At 53.8% G+C, this 19,442-nt stretch overlaps 1 protein-coding gene across 1 annotated transcript in view; it reads right to left on the reverse strand.

Annotated features, from left to right (window-relative positions):
* The window catches only part of RAP1GAP2 (RAP1 GTPase activating protein 2), a 143,060-nt gene that overhangs the window by 19,523 nt on the left and 104,095 nt on the right, over positions 1 to 19,442 (reverse strand). Inside the window, exons 11-16 of the mRNA XM_054708801.1 lie at positions 12,384 to 12,484; positions 9,561 to 9,690; positions 7,204 to 7,359; positions 2,404 to 2,475; positions 1,868 to 1,954; positions 292 to 426 (exon numbers count right to left, since the gene is read on the reverse strand). Coding sequence (XP_054564776.1) covers positions 292 to 426; positions 1,868 to 1,954; positions 2,404 to 2,475; positions 7,204 to 7,359; positions 9,561 to 9,690; positions 12,384 to 12,484 — 681 coding nt within the window. The remainder of the gene's footprint in view (positions 1 to 291; positions 427 to 1,867; positions 1,955 to 2,403; positions 2,476 to 7,203; positions 7,360 to 9,560; positions 9,691 to 12,383; positions 12,485 to 19,442) is intronic.

Here is a 19,442-nt window from a genome sequence, read left to right on the forward strand (position 1 = left end):
GGAGTGTCCCTGGTTCGCACTGGCTCCTCTCCTGCTAACTCTTCCCCCGGCCCCACTAGTCAGACTCCGGGCCAGGAGGAGAGGATCCCGGTCAAGACTGTTGGCTGCTCCAACCACTCACACGTCCTCATGCCCCTGTCCTCTGCCAACCCCTGCCGTGCCCCTGCTGGTCCTGCCACGTCTGGCTGGCCCTGGGCTCTGGGGTCAGGATCACGTGGATCTTGGACCTCTTCCCTCGTTTGTCCCGACCCTCCCGGCCACAGCGATCGGCAGCCGCCCTTGTGCCCGTACCTTGAAGGACTCCAGGAACCCCCCGTGGCCCCCGTTCTCAAACTTGTCCTCTTCCGGGCCGAGTCCCAGCATGGCCTGTGTGTGGGCATGGAGCTCATCGTGAAGGTTGTCCAAGAGGGCGGCCCGCGTCCGGTCCTGGGAGGGAGGAGGGTGGAGATTGTGGAGCGGGCACTGAGAGCAGAGGGGGCTCCAGATGCCTGGCTGAGGGCTGCTCTTCGGGCCAAGTGCATCTCGGTGACGGTGTGGACCTCAGGCCAGGCTGGGCTCCACGCTCACAAATGTCACAATTGACACTACGGCTCAATGCCCAGCCCTCTGCTCTCTTCCCTCTGCCCCTTCTCGCTGGGCCGCCCCGCCCCACCCCGCCCCACCCTCCCAGCTCTACCTGACTCCTGGCCCGGCCCAGATCTCTACCCCAAGCCCCACATCCATATACCACTGCCCACTGCTCCTCTCCATCCGGATGTTCCTCCAGAGCCATCCATACAACCTCTAGGGGGCGCCATGCAACCAGACCGGGACTGGCCCTTTCAGTAACCCAGCCTGCGCAGGCACCTCCAGGTCAGCAGTCCCTGGCACAGCTACCTCCCAGTGGTCCCCTGTCAGCCACGAGCCCAGCTGAAGGCCTAAGAGCCACCCCACCAATCCACTTCCCCCCACCCTGAATACAGAAGTCCACCGGGTCTTCCCCAAATCCTTCCCTCCTGTGCCTGGGGTAAGCAAGTTGCCATCGTCTCTCTTGAACTCCTCCCATAGCTTCTAACTGGCCACCCTTCCCGCCCTCCTCCCTTTCAATCTACCCTCCCCACCACTGTCAGAATGATCATCTAATATGCAAAGCAAACACCACTCTCCCGCCTAAGTCCTTTAATAGGGCCCATCCCCTCTAGCTCAAATCCCTTCTTGATATGACCCAACCTACGTCTCCAGCTGAGTCCCCACCATCCCATCCCCCACAGGAGTCCTTCCCTCAGGCCACACCAAACCCTCAGGAACCCCCTCACCAAGTCATGCTCTGATTCTGCCCTGATTCTTCTTTGCTCATGCTGCTCCCATGCCTGGAATAGCCCTCCCCACTCTTTCCTCCTGGCAAACGGCTCATCAGATACCCAGATTCAGCAGCTGAAGGGCCACCTCCTCCGGGAAGCCTTCCCTGAATACTCCCCTAGACCCCCATAGGCAGAGGCAGTCACTATCCTAAGTCACAGCCCCCATGCTGGCCTCCATCAGGGCTCAGGGCTGGCAAACTGTATCATACCTCTAGTAATGGCCCCTCCCACCAGCCTGTGAACTCTAAATGGGCAGAAACTGAGTCGCATTTAGGCCCGTATCCCAGGAAACAGAACGGAGCCTGGCACACAGTAGGTGCTCAAGAAACAATTGGTAAATGGCTGACTAGACCTGAAATTTGGACTTAGTTTCCACAAGAAGAGTTACCATATCAACACAGGACTGATGACTTCGAGGGGCAAAGACGATGCTCTCCCCGCTTGAACAGCCCCCAGGAACAGACCCCGGCAGCGTCTGGCTCACTAACAGGAGGGCAGAAGGAAGACCTCAGAAACCTCGTTCTCACCTCCAGCTTCGCGAACTTGTCCGACTTGCAGCAGGCGTTCTCTGCGTTGGTGAGCTTGGTGAGCAGAAACTCCCTGAACTCGGGGCCCTGGAAGACAAGACGCTCTGGGACTCTCCCAGCCTCGCCACGGGCAGGCAGAACGGGGGGTCTAGGGGCACCCCTGAAAAAGTCCCTTCAGACACTGGATCGCATCTAGCCCAGGCCAAGCCCAGCTGCTACGATGCCAACATGGGAACCAGCTCCCCGGGTCCTGGGACATCAACCCTCCACACCACAGTGGCATTCCCGTGCCTGGAGGCGACTTCTGCCCCCTGCTCCTGGTAAAAAAAAAAAAAAAACGCTGAACGAGACCCTGTGCTAGGCCAGGCTGGCAGCAGGAGCAGAGATGGGGGAGACCCCAAGTAAAGCCCCCCAACCCTGCCGAATAAAGGCCCGGCTAATGTCCCCGCCCAGGTCCCGCCCCACTGCCATCCCTGCCGTTCAGACATGGGAACCTGGAGCTTGGATATGAGAGGGGCAGGAGGAGAGTGTCCTACCTTCTGGAAAACAGGGGGGCTGGGCAGAGGTGGGCCAAAGGCAGGCACGTCTTCCCGCGCGGTGACTGAGACCTGCAACAGAGCCTCGGTGTGGGCCAGGCGGGAAGAGATCCACGTGCCGTGCCCGGGCCCCGGGGCAGCCCTTCCCACGGCAGATCTCGCCCCTCCTCCCCTTGCCCTGGGAGCCATGGCCAGCGTGGCAGAGTTCCTAGGAGAGGGCTGGATGGCATGGAACTATCTACATGCTCCTCTGCACCACTGGAGGCCAGACGTGAGCCTGGCAAGATGAGTGGACAGAGCCTGGGACCCTGCTCCCAGGACACCTCACCTCCTGACCGCACTGACTGGGATGCTCAGCCCACGGGGGAGGCACTGGGAGAATTCTTAGCCCTTTCACTGATGAGGAAACAAGATGCCCGGAGACACGAGTGACCCTCCCCCAAAGGCACACAGGTGATTCGCCACCGAGGGGAACAGAGAATCCAGACCCTGCTCTGGGGTTCTTCCCACAACACTGGCTCCCAGCCTGCCCACACTTCAAGTGCTTAAACAAGAAATACCAATTGCACGGGCTCCACCCCACGCCTGCAGCAGCAGCGCCGAGGCGGGCCAGGGATCTGCAGCTGTGAGCCCCTGAGCGCCCCTGTGCGGTGGGCGGGTGAGCGTCTGGAAGCCCTGAGCCCCGCACAGGGTCAGGCAGTCGGGGTGAGGCCTGAGCCAATAGCGGGGGGCCCGGGCTGGGAAGTGGGGGTGGAGGACATCAAGGTGTGCTGCGTGCTGCTGCAGAGGGGGTACCAGGCTCTGGGTGCGCGTGCACCTCTGGCCAGCCTGGCGAGGCATGCATTAATAGAGTGAGAGCCCCAAGATGTTCTGTGTGGGGTCCCCCAGGCCTGGGACAGGCCCCACACCTCCATCTCCCCTCTGCACAGAGGTGCCCTGGTTTCACCCCTTCTCGGCCCACGAGGCTGCAGGCCTCTCTGGAGATCTGCCCTCTCCCCTCCCCAGGCGGGCGGCTCTGACGTGAGCGCGGCCCTGGCCCACCGCCAGCTGCTGGCCGGTGAAGTAGGGCAGATGCTGAGAGTCGGCCAGACAGGGTGAGCAGGCAGCTCAGAGCCTGGCCAAGGAAAGGCCCGGCCAGGGTCTGCAGGGGAAGGGAGTGGGGAGGGCTGGTCAGTATCAAGTTCAAAGCTGTCTGCAGGGCCCACACGGTAGCGACCACAGTGAGGAACCGGGGTATGGGTTGCTGACGTGATTTCTGGCTGGTTCCAGCTGCCAAACACAGTTCCCCACCACCACCCACCAGGCGCCATGGCACAAGTCAAGAGTGCCACCCACAGAGCCAGAACCTGGGGAGGGGGTGGTGGGAAGGCTCCTGACAGGCTGCCGACTGGGGCAAGGCCGGAGGCCAGGCCTAGCCCTTCCTCTTCCCACCTGGACACCCCCTCTCAGGCGTGCAGCAGCGTGAGCTGTGCTGACTGGGCAAATGGCTTCACGTGTGTTCTGAAATCCACCAAGTGTGCAGACAGACAAGTCCACCGCAGCAGCCACGTCAGAAAGGAGGGGACGGGACCCTTCCCGTGCCGGCCATTCCTCTCCATCCCCACGGTGCTCCCTCTCCTGACCCCTTTCCAGCAGAGCGCGGGCCTTTGTTGTTCCCGCCTCTTGGGGACGGTTGGGTTGCTGGGCTGAAAGCAGAAGCCCCACCTTCCTGTTTTCTCAGTTCCGCACGCAGGCCGCCCAGCAGGGGCCCAGCAGGGCTCAGAGGCGGCCGGTTACTCAGGGGAAGAGACTCTGAGGCTGGAAAGTGGACGGAGGCCGGGGCCTGTGAGGAACGAGGATGCGCCAGGAGGTGGGAACCTCGCAGGCTCGCGCCCACGTGGGGCCTGGAAACCTCAGAGAACCCCCAGGTCGCTGGAGCGATGGACGGCAGGGAGGGAAAGGGGGCACACCCAGACCCCTCTCCAAGGATCGGCGTCACGTAAGACTCCTGAGGCCTGTGCAGGCCTTCGGGGGCCTGGCACAGGGTGGCTCAGGCAGGAAGAGGAGGGAGGGAGTCCTGATGATGGCTCGGCTGGGATTCCCTTCCAACCTGGCAGGATGGGGTCCAAATTTGTGTCTGAAGAACAAGCCCATGTGACATTTCACGCGCAGCCGGGTTTTGGAGCCAAGTTCCCGCCTGCTCCGACGGCTCGGTGTCAACGACCACAGGCCGACCTGGACATGGCGCCTCCACCGTTTCCCTACGAAATGCATCTAGTAAAGGGCACCTGAGGTACTGCAGAGTTCCCCCAGACCACTTCTCATCCATCTCACACACACACCTGTTTCTCAACTTCCCCGCTTCCCCTTCCGACCACATCAGGGCTGGAAGGAACTCTGAGGTTGTCTAGCCCAACTTCCTCATCTCACACAGACAGAATCAGAGGCCCAGAGGGAGCAGGGACTGGCCAAGGTCACAGGCAGAGGACCAGAACCCCAGGCTCCGAGACTCTAGGCCTGGGCCCTTCCCTGCACGTTCCCACCCCACCCTCCCCTCCTTTCCTCTTGTTTGTCCTCCCCCGTGGGGGCTTCCCCAGGCACTGCTGAGCCCCAGGGAAACCTCACTCACCCTGCTTTTCCATCGCCCCTAAGCCTGCAAGCGCCAGCTAAGGTCTCGTTCCACCCTGGACCCCCCGAGGGACCTGACCAGCTCCTCCTCAGTCTGCTCATCACCTGGGGTTCACAGAGGTTTGGGGAGCACCTTGGAAGGCTGGTCTCCCTCCCTGCCCCCTGCCTCCCTGGCCCCATTCGCAGATCGTGCCTTCCAACCTCCACGCTCTCCTGTCAGGGGGAGCACAAGGCCCCACATCCTGGGCCAGCCCGGCTCTTCCTGTGGGCCCTGCTTCCCTGCTTCTCGCCACCGCTCTCAGGAAAGCGCTTCTACCTGGACCGCCGACTGTGGCGAGGAAGACTTGGTAAAGACTTCTAGCATCAAAGCTGGAGGTGGGGTGCCGATTTGGGGGCCTGTGATTTTTCTCTGTGTTGTCCCACGCTGCTAAGCTCTTGGGAAAGTGGAGAAGCCAGTTAGCGGGGCTCCACGTCCTATCAGAAACTTTAAAAATGCTAAGCGTCCACCAGAGGGCCCATTGGGCCAGCAGAGGCCCAGCAGAGGCCCAGCAGACAAACCGCGAGTATGCATGGAACTGCCTGGCTGGGTCTGGGAGCCCCGAGTATGCATGGAACTGCCTGGCTGGGTCTGGGAGCCCCGTCCCCACTCCTCACCTCCCCACCCCCACCCCGCCTCTTGCCGACCACACACCTTTGTTTGGGGATCCCAAGCAGTAGCTCTTCTCTCTCTTCCCTGAAGGCTGGTTCTGAACGTCACTTGCATGTGCCCACGCCTGGCACACAGTAGGCACTGAGTGAATCAAGTCTGCTTCCACCAACAAATCCAGCAGCTATGCGCCCATTTCGGTCAAAGCCAGTGAGCCTTCGGGGAGATGCCCAAACCACGGCTGCTCTCACTTTTCGGCTAAAGCCGCTCAGTGGCAGGAGGCCACGAACATGGACGTGGGCATGAAAGAGATCGGCTCTCCTCCACAGGAGAGCGGGGTGGGGCTTGTTCGGCTGTGTATTGGTTGGTTGGTTGGTTTGGGGGTTTCTTTTTGAAGCCTCATACTTGGATTTAAAGTTGATGTGAATTCTGCACTTACTCCATCTGGCTTTGTACTGATAATAGCAAGTATATAACATCACTTTCTTTTCCCAAAAACTTCCAGCAAAATGGGTACTTCACGCAGACGGCCACGAGGCGCTAGGGCTTCGTAAACCCCCAGAACCAGCTCTGGCCCAAGTTATGACACAGGAAATGTTTCCGGGCCTCCGAGTGTCCCATCAGCCCCTCCCTCTCCCTACAACAGCGGCTCCTACATTGTGGGGAGCGGGCGGTCCTCTGAGGACCTGAGCTGCGTGTGGCCTCTCTCCCGAGGAAAGGCAGAGAACACTCAACGTTCTGCACGGATCTGCAGGGCGTCCAAAGGCTATATAACATCCACTTAGAAACCCTGCTTCAGTCTGTCTCCCTGGGGTCTCATGCCCCCCAACACTGTGACTCGGAGAAACTGATGCCCAAGGGGCTGGGATTATTTCTGGCGGAGAAGCGGAGGGGACAGTTAGTGATTCAGCCACGAGAGGGCCGTGTGAGGGCCGCTGAGGCGGTGGGCTCACCGGCATCCAGGAGGATTTTGAGCTCGTCTGGAAGACTGCTTATTGGTCAGGGGCCTGAGACCCACGTACTCATTATCCATCCCCTGGCAGTCTTCAAATTAAGATCGAGCATTTATTCCAGAACAGCTAAACCAGAGGGGCCCCCCGGGGGCCAGGTCTCCCAGGCCCCTGCACCCCACCCTTCTCACCACGAACACCTCTTTTCTTTCTTTTCTTTGTTGCCACCCTCTTCCTTTCCGAATCCTGACAGTCCTCCCTCTGTTTTCCTCCTCCCCTCTGGTTCTGCCAATGGCGTGACCAGATTCCAAATAGGAGCATCCGGGCTTCTCGACCCTTAGGTGAGATGGGGTTGAGCCTGGAGAGAACCGGATGGATGAGATGACCTCAGAGGGTGGGTGCCTTCCACTCAGCATCTAGCCCCCAAATCTCAGAAACCTGAGAGCCGCGGGAAACCAGTCACACCACAGCCAGGGGTGACATCTTGGAGACCAGCTCGAGGACCCACTGGGGACTGCTATTTCCTGGTATCACGGAATCCGTCAGTGAGGCCAGGTGCCCCGGCCACCGCGCCCTCCAAGGAGACGTCCTCCTCACCTTGTAGGCCGGGGTGTCCGTGCCCGGGCCCTCGGCCTGCACCACGATGTAGGCGTGTAGAAAGTTGGAGGCAATCATATCTGGGACGAACGGTGTGTTTTCTTCTTGGAAGATGATGGCCACAATGTCATTCCCAATGTGTCTCTTTCTCTGGAGCTAAACGAAAAGCGCCCCATTGTTACAAGCCAGTTGGGAACATCCTGAAAGCAGAAGAGATCTATACAGGAAATGCCTCGTTCTGCTATCTTTATACATAAGCCCTGGAACCCGGAGACCTGGCTCTCCGGGGAGCTTTTCATTTCATCTCTGGAAGCCCATCAAAAAGGAAAAAGTGGGGAAGTTGCCCACGTTGTTAGGTAGAGACCAGCAGGCATCTCGCTGAACTCTAGGGTGTGCAGAGCTCACACTCGGGACTCGGGGAGAAGAGTTAAAAGTTGAGGCTCCGGTTTTGCCCTGGGAGAGCCTGCAACTGAGCCAGGAGAAACACAAACACAGGTGAAGCTACCTGAGAACAGGAACAAGGCCACCAGCCCGAGAGCGGTAAATCAGCTCCTGCACACAAATGCCTGCCGCTGTGGGGGGCAGGGGGCAGGGAGGAGGGCAAAGTCAGAGGCCTGAGGGTAATCTGAGAAGGCTTCCTGGAAGAGGAGGTAGTGGGGGGACAACTGATGGGAATGTGGGTGAGCAGGGATGAGGCGGCAGACCATTCCACACCAGAGGGGAGCAGACCCATGCTTAGAGAAACAGGGGCAACATGGCTTAGTGGAGGTCATGGGGGAGAGAAATCCAACCCCGACTCAGTACCGCAAACTGTGCCAGGTGCTTTCACAGGTGACCTCAATCACCATGCACCTGCTGTGCGTCAGGAGCCATGCTGGGCTATCCACACGCATGATTTCCAATGACAAGACCCTCCTGTACACCAAGTGCTGGCGAGGTGCTTGCCTGTGCATTTGTTCCTTTATTAAGCACCTACTGCATGCAGGCCCTATGAGTCACTTTGAGTTTCTTGTTTACTGAGCAACTGTTTTATATACTGAGCCCAATGCGGGGCACTTCTACACACATTCTCTCACTTACTCTCCACACGCCATCTCGTTTCTTGGGAAGAGAAACGTGGTGTTTACTCAGTCCCTGCCAACAGCCAGTCTCGACCAACTTCCCACTTAACACAGGTGAGGAAGGGCCCTCAGCCACAGGCTGGGTGGCGGGAGGGGCCGTGAGGGGACAGAGACCGAGGTGAAACACAGAGCGAAAACCTGCTTTGGATACAAAGGAATCCTGTCCCATTTGTTTCTGGAACATTCAGTCGTTCTTTTAGAGCCAAATCACAGTCCCGTTTGCCAATTTCCTTTTTTTTTTTTTTTTTTCCATAGAAGCCGAGCACTGTTTACAGTATTGCATCTGTGCTCCCGCCCCGTCCCCTGCTCAGAGATGGATGGGTCGGCGTCTGGCGAAAGGCCTGCCTTCCTTGCTTATTCTCCTAGAGACTGAAAAGGCAAAGAGCGGGACGGGGAAATGGTGCAGCAGCCAGAGATCAGCTGCTGGTTTCGGGGCTCAACAGGGAAAAAGCCAGGCCCTCCCAGGGGACACACAGCCGTCAGAGCCGCAACGGGGAGGGCGAGCAGGAAAACCCTGGGAGCGAGGTCTCCCCCAGGTTCTCTGGTTGAGGGAGGGGCTGAATTCCTGCCCGCAGGCAGGTGTGCCGAGCGAGGAGGCTGTGAGACTAGAAAAGCTGGGTGGAGGTGTCCCGTGCACTAACCAACTTTAAGTCGCTGGGGCAGGAAGCGGGGCCCAAGGGTGCCGGGTAGCGAACAGCTGTTAGGGAGGAAGGCGGCCGCACGCCAGGCATCGTTCTGAGTCCTACATTCAGAACCATGTGGATCCCCACAACAACGCTCGGACATACGTGGCGCTATCCCCATTTTACAGATGTGAACCAGGAGGCCACGAGATCAACCGCTTGCCCAGAATCACGTACCCCGAAGTGCAGAGCTGGCGTCAAGCTGCCATCTGCAGACCCCGTCACGACTCTTCACCACCCCCCACATGACCAGGGCCCCTGGGCTCTGCTCCCAGCTCTGCCCCCAGCAACTGGGACACAGTCTTTGGACCACGCCGAGCTGCAGTGCCTCCCTGGTCAGAGCGGGATAACCACAGCCCTGCTGTCCTGTCGCACGTCGGTGTTGGTGAGATAATGCGACAGAACAGGCTGTGAGGGGAAGGGCACCGCTGAACAGACCGGCCTCTTGATTAGGAAAGGGGTGGGGGGGTGCAGTCCCTCAGGTAGATGGGACCAGAAGAAGACTCTCACCTCGCACGCCCCAGGCTCCCGGATCCCTCCCGACCCAGGTTACCTGCTGGGCGTCTCCCTCGGTAAAGGGCAGCTTTGTGGAGACGTGAAACATGATCTCCCTGTCCCGAAATATCGTGTACACCGACTCCACCCCCGTCTGTCCGTGGGTCACGTCCAGGCCTCCTCGGAAACTGTCAGCACAAAATCGGGGCAAGTGCCACGGGGAGAGAGAGTGGGGGTTAGTGGGCAACTCGGCGCAGCTTTCCCTAAACACATGGGGCAGGTGAAGGGATGAGGGGCGTGGAGAGTTGGCTGAGAGACTGCGATGGGGGGAGAGCAGGCAGATCTGCCCTTCTGAGCAGACGAGCCCTGGCGTTCGCCCATAAACCCACACTGAAAAGACAAAGACAAATGCCAAGCTTTGGCTGCGTCCCCTCCATAGCGTAAGTCATGTGGGAAGGGAGGTCGTCCACCCACAAATCCCAGACAAGTGCTCTCCTGGGTGCCAATAGCCCCTAAGGCTGGGCACCAGCCTACGCTCTCTGCAAGGCCACGTCCAAGTCCTCGGCCCAAAGCCCAGGAAACCGGCCATCCTGCTGGGTGGTGGTGAGCCCCATAGGAGCCCCCAGAGGCAGCCTGAAGAGGTGACAGATGCCTGACTTCTGCCCAGCCAGCGTCCCATGTGGGGACCGGACCCCACACGGCAGCACCCAGCCTGGAGGTACCCAGGGAGGCCCCCTCTCCTGCTCTCTCCCCACAGGCAGGAAAGGAGCTAAGGAACTGGGTGGCTTCTGGCAGCTGCCCCCTCTTCCTTTATGGAAACGGGCTGCTAGCCATGGATCACACTCTTCAGCATGAAGAGGAGGATGCCGGTTCCTTTAAGAAGATGAAATCAAATAGACCCTGCACATCAGTCCCCCCAGGCTCTGCAATACCGTCCAGGAAATGTGCTCAGCCGGCATGGCAGAAAGCACGCTGGGCCGGGGTCAGGCACTCCAGGTTCTAGACCTGCTTCTGCCCCTGAGTCAGCACAGGGCCTTAGCATCGCACTCCATCTCTCTGGGCCCGTTTCCTTTCTCCGTAAAATAAAGGGGTAGGCCTTGGCCGGCATGGCTTCGTGGTTAGAGCATTGGCCTCTGCACCGGAGGGCCTCGGGTTCATTTCCCGGTCAAGGACATGTACCTGGGTTGCTGGTTTGATCCCCAACCCCATTGGGGCACGTGTGGGAGGCAACCAATTGATGTGTCTCTCTCACATATCTCTCTCTCTCTCTCTCTCTCTCTCTCTCTCTCTGTGTGTGTGTGTGTGTGTGTGTGTGTGTGTGTGTGTGTGTGTCCCTCCCCTTCCACCCTCTCTAAAAGTCAATGGAAAAACTATCCTCAGGTGAAGATTAACAAAAGTAAACAAATAAATACGTAAATTTAAAAAATAAAGGGATAGGATGACATGACCTCTGGGGTCCTTCCTGGTTTTAATAGACTTTATTGCATCTATTCTAAGACACATCCTTTTGCATTTTAAGATCTGTGAACTCTGGATGCACCTTACAAAGATGGCACCTCAGGGTCAATGGAGGTGGTAGAGCCACAGTGACAATGACCCCCGGTGGGTCCTCTGTGCTCAGCACCAGCTTATGTGCTTCACGGGATTATCTACCTTAACCCCCAGCAACCTGTGGGGTCAGCCCTGTCTTTATCTCCCTTTTACAGGTGAGGAAACTGAGGCTTGCAGAGGTGAAGTCACGTGTCCAAAGTCATACAGCTACCAAGTAATGGAGGCGGAACTGTAACCCATGTGAGACTGACTCCGGACAGTGGTGACCTTGAAGGAAAGGAGGATGGAGAAAGGGGGGAGGAGGGGGGAGGTTGAAGGAAGAGGAGGGAAGGAAGAGGAGAGAAGGAAGCAGAGGAAGAAACGGGTCACAGAACACCTAGTACCTGACAGGCCTGGGGGTTATCACACAGGTTGGGAGATCCTATTAACGTGGCTGCTGGAGTGGGGGATTCGGAGGGCTGCCACGTGCCGGCCATGACACACAGCACAGCCCGGCCAGGTCTGAAGGTCCCGCCCAAAGGTGGCCTTTGCCAAGGAAATCAAAGGCCAGAGTTTTCCAAGCAAGAGCTCCCACATTCTTTCTGTCCACTTGGAGAACCACAGACTGTTGCATAGATTCCTGCCAGGGGGAGGGGGCTAGGGGTGTGGGCTACTGTATTTCTTTCTACCAACTCTTAATTATGATTCTTTCTGTGTATTATCTAAAATGGATCATTTCCCCCAAACAGCACAGGGCTCTCTTCCCTGAATGCTGGCAGGTGAGTGATAGGGAAGGTGGATTCATTAAGCTCTCAGTCTGAGCCAAATGTAATTAGGAAGGCGCATCTGAGGTGGAGCAGTTTCATCATGCATCCTAGGCCGGATGTCAACGCCTTTCAGATAACCTGCCATCCTTGATTAGCCCCTGGGCTTCTGTTCCCTTAGAAAGGAGTGTTGATTGTTTGCTGAAAAACAACCCTGTGTTTCCTGTGTGTGTGTGGGGGGGGGGGGGAGGGGCGGGGAAGGGGTGTTAATATATTTTTATTGATTTCAGAGAGGAAGAGAGAGGGAGAGATAGAAACATCAATGATGAGAGAGAATCATTGATCGGCTGCCTCCTGCATGGCCCCCACTGGGGATCGAGCCCGCAACCCGGGCATGTACCCTGACCAGGAATCGAACTGTGACCTCCTGGTTCACAGGTCGATGCTCAACCACTGAGCCGCACCGGCTGGGCTCTTGTGTATGTTTTTAACTCTCACATGCCCTCCCTGAAACTCAGCTGTCGCCCCTTGCCCTTCCTCCAAGTCCTCATCCGTGGGGCTGCAGCCATCACGTGGCTAACACCTACCCTTTGAAGTCCTGCAGGGTGATCGTGTCCCCCAGCAGGTCCAAGAACTCCCTGAAAGCTGGGCTCTCCTCGTTGTTCCCAAACAGCTCCTCCTCCAGGGTCTGGAAGACAAGCAGGCCGGGGGCAGGGGTTAGAAACAGCCTTCTTGGTGCCAAAGGAAGGAACATGGTTGTCCAGTTACTGGTCCCTTTCTCCCTCCCCGTCCCCCACCACAAGCGCCATCCAGTGGCTCTCTCCTCGCCTGGAGGAAGGACTGGGGCTCACTCACAGACCTGGATTTGGGGGGCTGGTCAATGAGGACTTTCTCTTCAAACACAAGCTGCTGGTCAGTACAAAAAGCAAAGCTAAAAAGCCCTGGCTGGTGTGGCTCAGTTAATTGAGCATCCTCCCATACACCAAAAAACAAAGCTGAAGCAAAGAGCTCTTAGGGTCCCAAGAACCAATCCGTAAGGGAAAAACTGATAGCTGGACTTCTGGCCAAGGACGCCAACCTAGAATACATAAAGAACTCTTAAAACTCAATAGTGATCAAAACCACAAGGAGATACCACTTTACACGCACTGATGGCTAGAACCAAAAGGAAAGGCAAGTGTTGGTGAGGATATAGAAGGATCAGAATCCGCATACGCCGCTGGGGGGAATATAAATGGAGCTCTCACTTTGGAAAGTCTGGCAGATCCTCCAAAGTCTGAACAAAGAGTTACCATAAGACCTACAATTCCACTCCTAAGAGTTACATCCAAGAGACATAAAAACGTAAGTCCATACAAAAACTTGCACTGGAATGTTAATAGCAGCATGCTTCATAGGAGCCCCAAAATGGAAACAACTGAAATGTCCACCGGCTGACAAATGAATAAACAACATGTGGTATGTCCATACAATGGAATATCCTTCAGCCACAAAAAGGCGTAAAGTGCTGATTCATGCTAGCACATGGATGAATCTCGAAAACATTATGCTAAGTGACAGACGCAGACACAAAAGGCCACATGTTATGATTCCATTTATATGAAACTAGAGGCCTGGTGCACGAATTCATGCACAGGTGGGATCCCTCAGCCTGGCGGGCAATCGAGGCCGATCAGAGCCGGTCGGCTAGGGAAGGGACCGCGGGAGGTTGGCTGTGGGAGCGCACTGACCACCAGGGGGCAGCTCCTGCATTGAGCATCTGTCCCCTGGTGGTCAGTGCATGTCATAGCCATCGGTCAATCAGTTGTTCGGCCAACCAGTCGTAACACTCGCTTAGGCTTTTATATATATAGATGTCCAGACCAGGAAACCAATAGAGACAGAAAGTCGGTTTGTGGTTAACAGGAGGTAGAGAGAGTGGTGATGAAGAGTGACTGCTAATGAATGTAGACTTTCTTTGGGGTTGATGGAAAAGTTCTGGAGTTAGATAGTGGTGATAGTTGCATAATTCTGTGAATATTCAACTGAACTATACACTTTATTTAGATACTAGAGGCCCAATGCACGAAGATTCGTGCAAGAATGGGCCTTCCTTCCCCTGGCTGCCGGTACCACCTTCGCTCCGGCTGGAGTTACCTTTTTGCTCTGGCCCGGAGCCGCCTCTCCGCCTTCCCACACTGCCCAGAGGCCCGGAGTGGCCAAGGGTGGTGCAGAACGCCTGTGTTGTTGCCATGGCAATGCCGCAAGCATCCTGCTCCACCCCAGGCCACTCAGCGCCAGCATATGCAAATTAACCTGCCATCTTTGTTGGGTTAATTTGCATACCCACTCCTGATTGGCTGGTGGGCATCGTGAAGGTACAGTAAATTTGCATGTTACTCTTTTATTAGTGTAGATCATCCACATACCACTGTGAACTATATGGTATCTGTGTTATACTTCAATAAAGGTTTAAATTTTTTTTTTTAATTTTAACTCAACAGTAAAAAATAACCCAATTAGAATATAATCAACAGTCAGCCATCTTAATCTTTCTCTTGGAATCTTTCTGTACTGTTCAGAGATACAGAAGATTGTGGCTGTAAATAGCATCCTCTTCTTGCTTCTGCTTTCTATTTTAAGGATTAGGATCTACTGTGATTAACTTTCCTTTTGACGTTTCTATTACTATGCTAATAAAAGAAAATAGTCAAAAGACAGGACAATCATTTCACCCGGGAGGATATACAGATAGCAAATAAGCACATGAAAAAATGTTCAACATTATCAGCCATTAGAGATAATTTGCATTATTTTAATGCAAATTAAAATAATAATAAGATATAAATATAATGAGGTATCATTGCACATCTATCAAAACAGCCAAAATAAAAAAATACTAACAACACCCAATGCTGCCAAGGATGTGGAAATCACAGACCAATCAAACATTGCTGGTAGGAATGCAAAATGGAGCAACCGCTCTCAAAAATAGTTTGGCAGTTTCTTACAGAACTAAGCATATAGGTACCATATGACCCAGCAACTGTACCCCTGGACATTTATCCCACAAAAGTAAAAACTTACGCTCATAAAAACCTGTCTACAAATGTTCAGAGCATCTTTATTCAGAATAGCCAAAACCTGGAAACAACCCAGCTTTTGGTCACTGGGTGAATGGTTAAACAGAATGTGGTACACCCACACCATGGAATACTACTCAGCCATAAAAAAGAATAAACTCTTGACATGCTGCAACACTTGGATGAACTTCACCAAGTGGAAAAGAGCCAATCCCAAAACTTTATATACTGTACGATGCAATTCAGAAAACATTTTTGAAATGACAAAGTTTTAGAAATCGGAGAACAGATTAGTAGGTGCCAAGAGTTAGGGACTGGAGGGGGAAGGGAGCGTGGTTACAAAAAGAAAACACAAGATGTGCTAAAAGCAAAGAGGGCAATGGAATTCTGTATCTTGACTGTATAACGTAAACATGTGATGAAATTATATAGAATGAAACACACACACACACACACACACACACACACACACACACATACCCTATATGAGTACTTATAAAATTGGGGAAGTCAGAACAAGACCTATGATTGCATGGCTGTGATATTGTATAAAAAAGCCTAAGTGACCAGCTGGCTGGTAGCTATGACCCACACTGACCACCAGGGAGCAGACGCTCAATATAGGAGCGGAAACCACAGGCATGGAAATATGGAACAGACTGATGAATCTCAGAGGGAAAGGGGGAAGGGGAAGGGTAGAAAGAGATTAACCAAAGATCTTATATGCATACTAGAGGCCCGGTGTGCCGGTGGGGTCCCTCAGCCTGGCCTGCACCCTCTCGCAATCCAGGACCCTTCAGGGAATGTCGGAGAGCCAGTTTCGGCCCAATCCCCACAGGCCAGGCCAAGGGACGTCACCAGTGCACGAATCTGTGCACCAGGCCTCTATCCTATATAATAAAGACGTAATATGCAAATTGACCATCACTCCAACACACAAGATGGCTGCCCCATGTGGATACAAGATGGCCACCACAAGATGGCCAGCAGGGGAGGGCAGTTGGGAGGGACCAGGCCTGCAAGGGAGAGCAGTTGGGGGATATCAGACCTGCAGGGGAGTGCAGTTAGGGGTGACCAGGCCGGCAGAGGAGGGCAGTTGGGGGTAACCAGGCCTGCAGGAGAGGACAGTTAGGGGGGACCCAGGCCTGCAGGGGAGGGCAGTTGGGGGCAACCAGGCCTGCAGGGGAGGGCAGTTGAGGGGGACCAGGCCTGCAGGGGAGGGCAGTTGGGGGGAACCAGGCCTGCAGGGGAGGGAAGTTAGGGGTAACTGGGCCAGCAGGGGAGGGCAGTTAGGGGCAATCGGCCCGGCAGGGGAGCAGTTAGGCATCAATCAGGCTAGCAGGGGAGTGGTTAGGGGGTGATCAGGCTGGCAGGCAGAAGTGGTTAGGGGCAATCTGGCAGGCAGGCAGGCGAATGGTTGGGAGCCAGCAGTCCTGGATTGTGAGAGGGATGTCCCAGATTGGAGAGGGTGCAGGCTGGGCTGAAGGACACACACACACAGCACCACACCCCCCCACCGTGCACGAATTTCGTGCACTGGGCCTCTAGTTAGTTTTATAAGACACTAGAGGCCCAATGCACAAAAATCATGCAAGAGTAGGCCCTTGCAGCCCCGGCTGCCTTGGCCCTTGCAGTCCCTGTTGCCTCGCAGCCCCACCCCCCACCCACTGGTCGTTCTGGAAGGTTGTTCCGGAAGGTCGTTCCAGAAGGTCATTCAGGAGAGTCATTCAGCCCTTGGTCTAATTAGCATATTAGCTCTTTATTATATAGGAATTACCACTGGGGGAAACTGGGTAAAGGGTACACAGATCTCTCTATATAATTTCTTACAACTACATGTAAATCTACAAATATCTAAAAATCAGAAGTTTAATAAAGTTTTTAAATAGAAGGCAAAGCTAAAAACAGCAGTAGGCTCTACAATTGTGACAGCTTAAAACACTGAGTGGCCCACCGATCCACAGGCTCTCCCACAGTGGCAGGATCTGCAAACAGCTAGGGCTCCGCAAGCATCCACAGACGGCCATGAGCAGCCTCAGATGACGCTGACACTCCAGGCTGCACAACCGCCTGAAGGAGAAAGCCTCCAACAGGTGTTCTTTAACACCTCCTTAACGCGTACATTAAACAAAAAAGAGCCGACCCCAGGTTCCAAGCCTTCAACAGGTAACAGAATCTAGTTAGATTTCAGTAACTTTTAATTTTTACAGTATTTCTGTTTAGAACCACCTTCATTTCATGTAAAACTATACTGATGTTCCCATTAGAGTATCAATATAAAAATTTCCTTTAAAAGTAAATGCATTTCAGCCGGGCCGGCATGGCTCAGTGGTAGAGCGTCAACCTATGAACCAGGAGGTCACAGTTCCATCCCTGGGCAGGGCATATACCGGAATTGTGGGTTCAATCCCCATTAGGGGGCATACAAGAGGCAGTCAATCAACGATTCGCTCTCATCATTGATGTTTCTATCTCTCTCTCCCTCTCCCTTCCTCTCTGAAACCAATAAAAACATACTAAATAATAATAATAATAATAATAATAATAATAAATGCATTTCAGTTGAAAAAACTTTTAAAGAAAATATTAAGCAATTGATAGTAGAGGTGTGATAAAAACTGTAACAGTGCCATACAGTGGAACAGACGATACTGAGTATGGTTGGTGGATGTCTGAAGTTTGGGACACACCACTCTCTAGCAGAGGCCTGCAAACTATGCCCTGTGGGCCAAGTCTGGCCTGCTGCCTGTTTTTATAAATAAAATTTTATTGGAACACAATCAGGCCAACTCATTTACATATTGCCTTTGGCTGCCTTTGCACTACAGAGGCAGGGCTGAGTGGCTACAACAGAGACAGCATAGCCCAGGAAGTCTAAACTATTTACCATCTAGCCCTGCACAGGAAACGTTCACAGCGTGCCAGGAAGGCGTCCCAACTAAGGCCCAGCATCCCATTGGCCCCAGGTTATGAGGCCGAGTGTGGGAGAACAACTAGCTCCAGGCAACAGCATCTCCTTCTGGGAAAACCATCCAGCTAGAGCTCTCTCCAGATTGACACCCAGCCTGGCATTCGCATTATCTTTATTTTGTACTGGCCTTGAGCTTGACCATGCACTCAGGGAGGGGGTCTTAGTCATCACTTGTATCCCCCACAATGCTTAGCACACAGTGCCTGACAAACAGAAGAGTTAGATATTTGTTTATACCCTAAGACCAGCGCAGGGCTTTCATGCAACAAATGTTCACATTAAATGTCCCCAGGCTGTAGGTTTGCAGAACAACAATCTGCCAAGTTTAAAAAAAAAAAAATAAAAAAGACATCTCCCTGCGCGCCCCCACCTTGCCTCCACAGCATCAGGTACATAAACAACAGACAGACTCCTGCTCGGAGGTGGATGGTTAATGTTCAGCAATTATAACTTTGCTGGAACATTGGATTGTAATCACTTTATGAGATCTGCTTTGGTAAATTTCACAAGCTAAGAGCTTTAATTAGGTGGGTTACATGAGCAGAGCTGTACAAAATAAAAATGCAATATGTGAAAACAATCAGAGCAGCTACCTGAATAATCTCCCTTCAATTACATGATTTATCTGTGTTGGTTTTGCAGCTCCTAAACTCTTCACTTAATTAGAGTGTTTTTAAGCGAACACATGTCTCTTGTGGTCTAATATCTTCAGACAAGGAAGTCAGCTATTATGTAGCCAGCCACACATGGAAAAAAAAAACAACTCCACGGATAATAGTGAAAGGTACTGTTGAGCTACCATAAGCAGGGCCAAAAGCTTTTATTCGTTCATTAATTCACATAAAAAAACATTAGGAGTGTAATTACACAAAGTCCCATGCTAGGATCCCGGATGATACAAAGATAAAATGAGTGTGGAACCTTCTTTCATAAAACAGAGGTGAGGAATCATTATCCTGTTCAGCAGGCTACTTCTCAAGATGTTAATAAAGATTCGGCAAAGTTATAAGGAGTTCTTAAAATGGGGGTTCTGAGAGCCTTTAAAACGTTTCTGTACAACCAAACCCCCCTCCATGTCATTTGTTCACAGAGTACTTCACCAGGCTGTCTCATGGAACACGTTTTGAGAAACACTACCGGTAACTAACTACAAAGCCATAAGAGACAGCGGAGGGGGAGCAGTGGGTGTACAGGTAAATTTTTTAACAACCAGTTCTCCAAACTGGGGAACAGAAGCCCTGGTGTTTGCCAATTACCGTGGTGCAAACACTTCCACCATAGCTGGATTCCAGCTACAAACAGGACGTCGCTGAACACAGATTTGGGAACAAATGCCCACAATTGGCTCCCGCACTGCTGAAGTCTGGGGAGAGAAAGCTATTCCCAGCTGGGAGGACGGTGGGCAAAGGGAGCAGCTTGGGCTAATCCATTCCCTCTACCCAGTCTGATTTTTTCTTGTGACCAACAGATAAGCTAAGGCAGCCGGGAAGATTTAGAATTTACTGCATGGAAAACTGCATTGCCACTTAAAGGCTTTGCGGGCCTCTGTGTGAGGAGTAGCCTACCGTGGCAATTCGGCCACCTCCCGTCTAACTCATACTTAAAATCGTTGT

The sequence above is a fragment of the Eptesicus fuscus genome, chromosome 20 (genome assembly GCF_027574615.1).
Source record: "Eptesicus fuscus isolate TK198812 chromosome 20, DD_ASM_mEF_20220401, whole genome shotgun sequence".
Taxonomy (NCBI): Eukaryota; Metazoa; Chordata; class Mammalia; order Chiroptera; family Vespertilionidae; genus Eptesicus; species Eptesicus fuscus.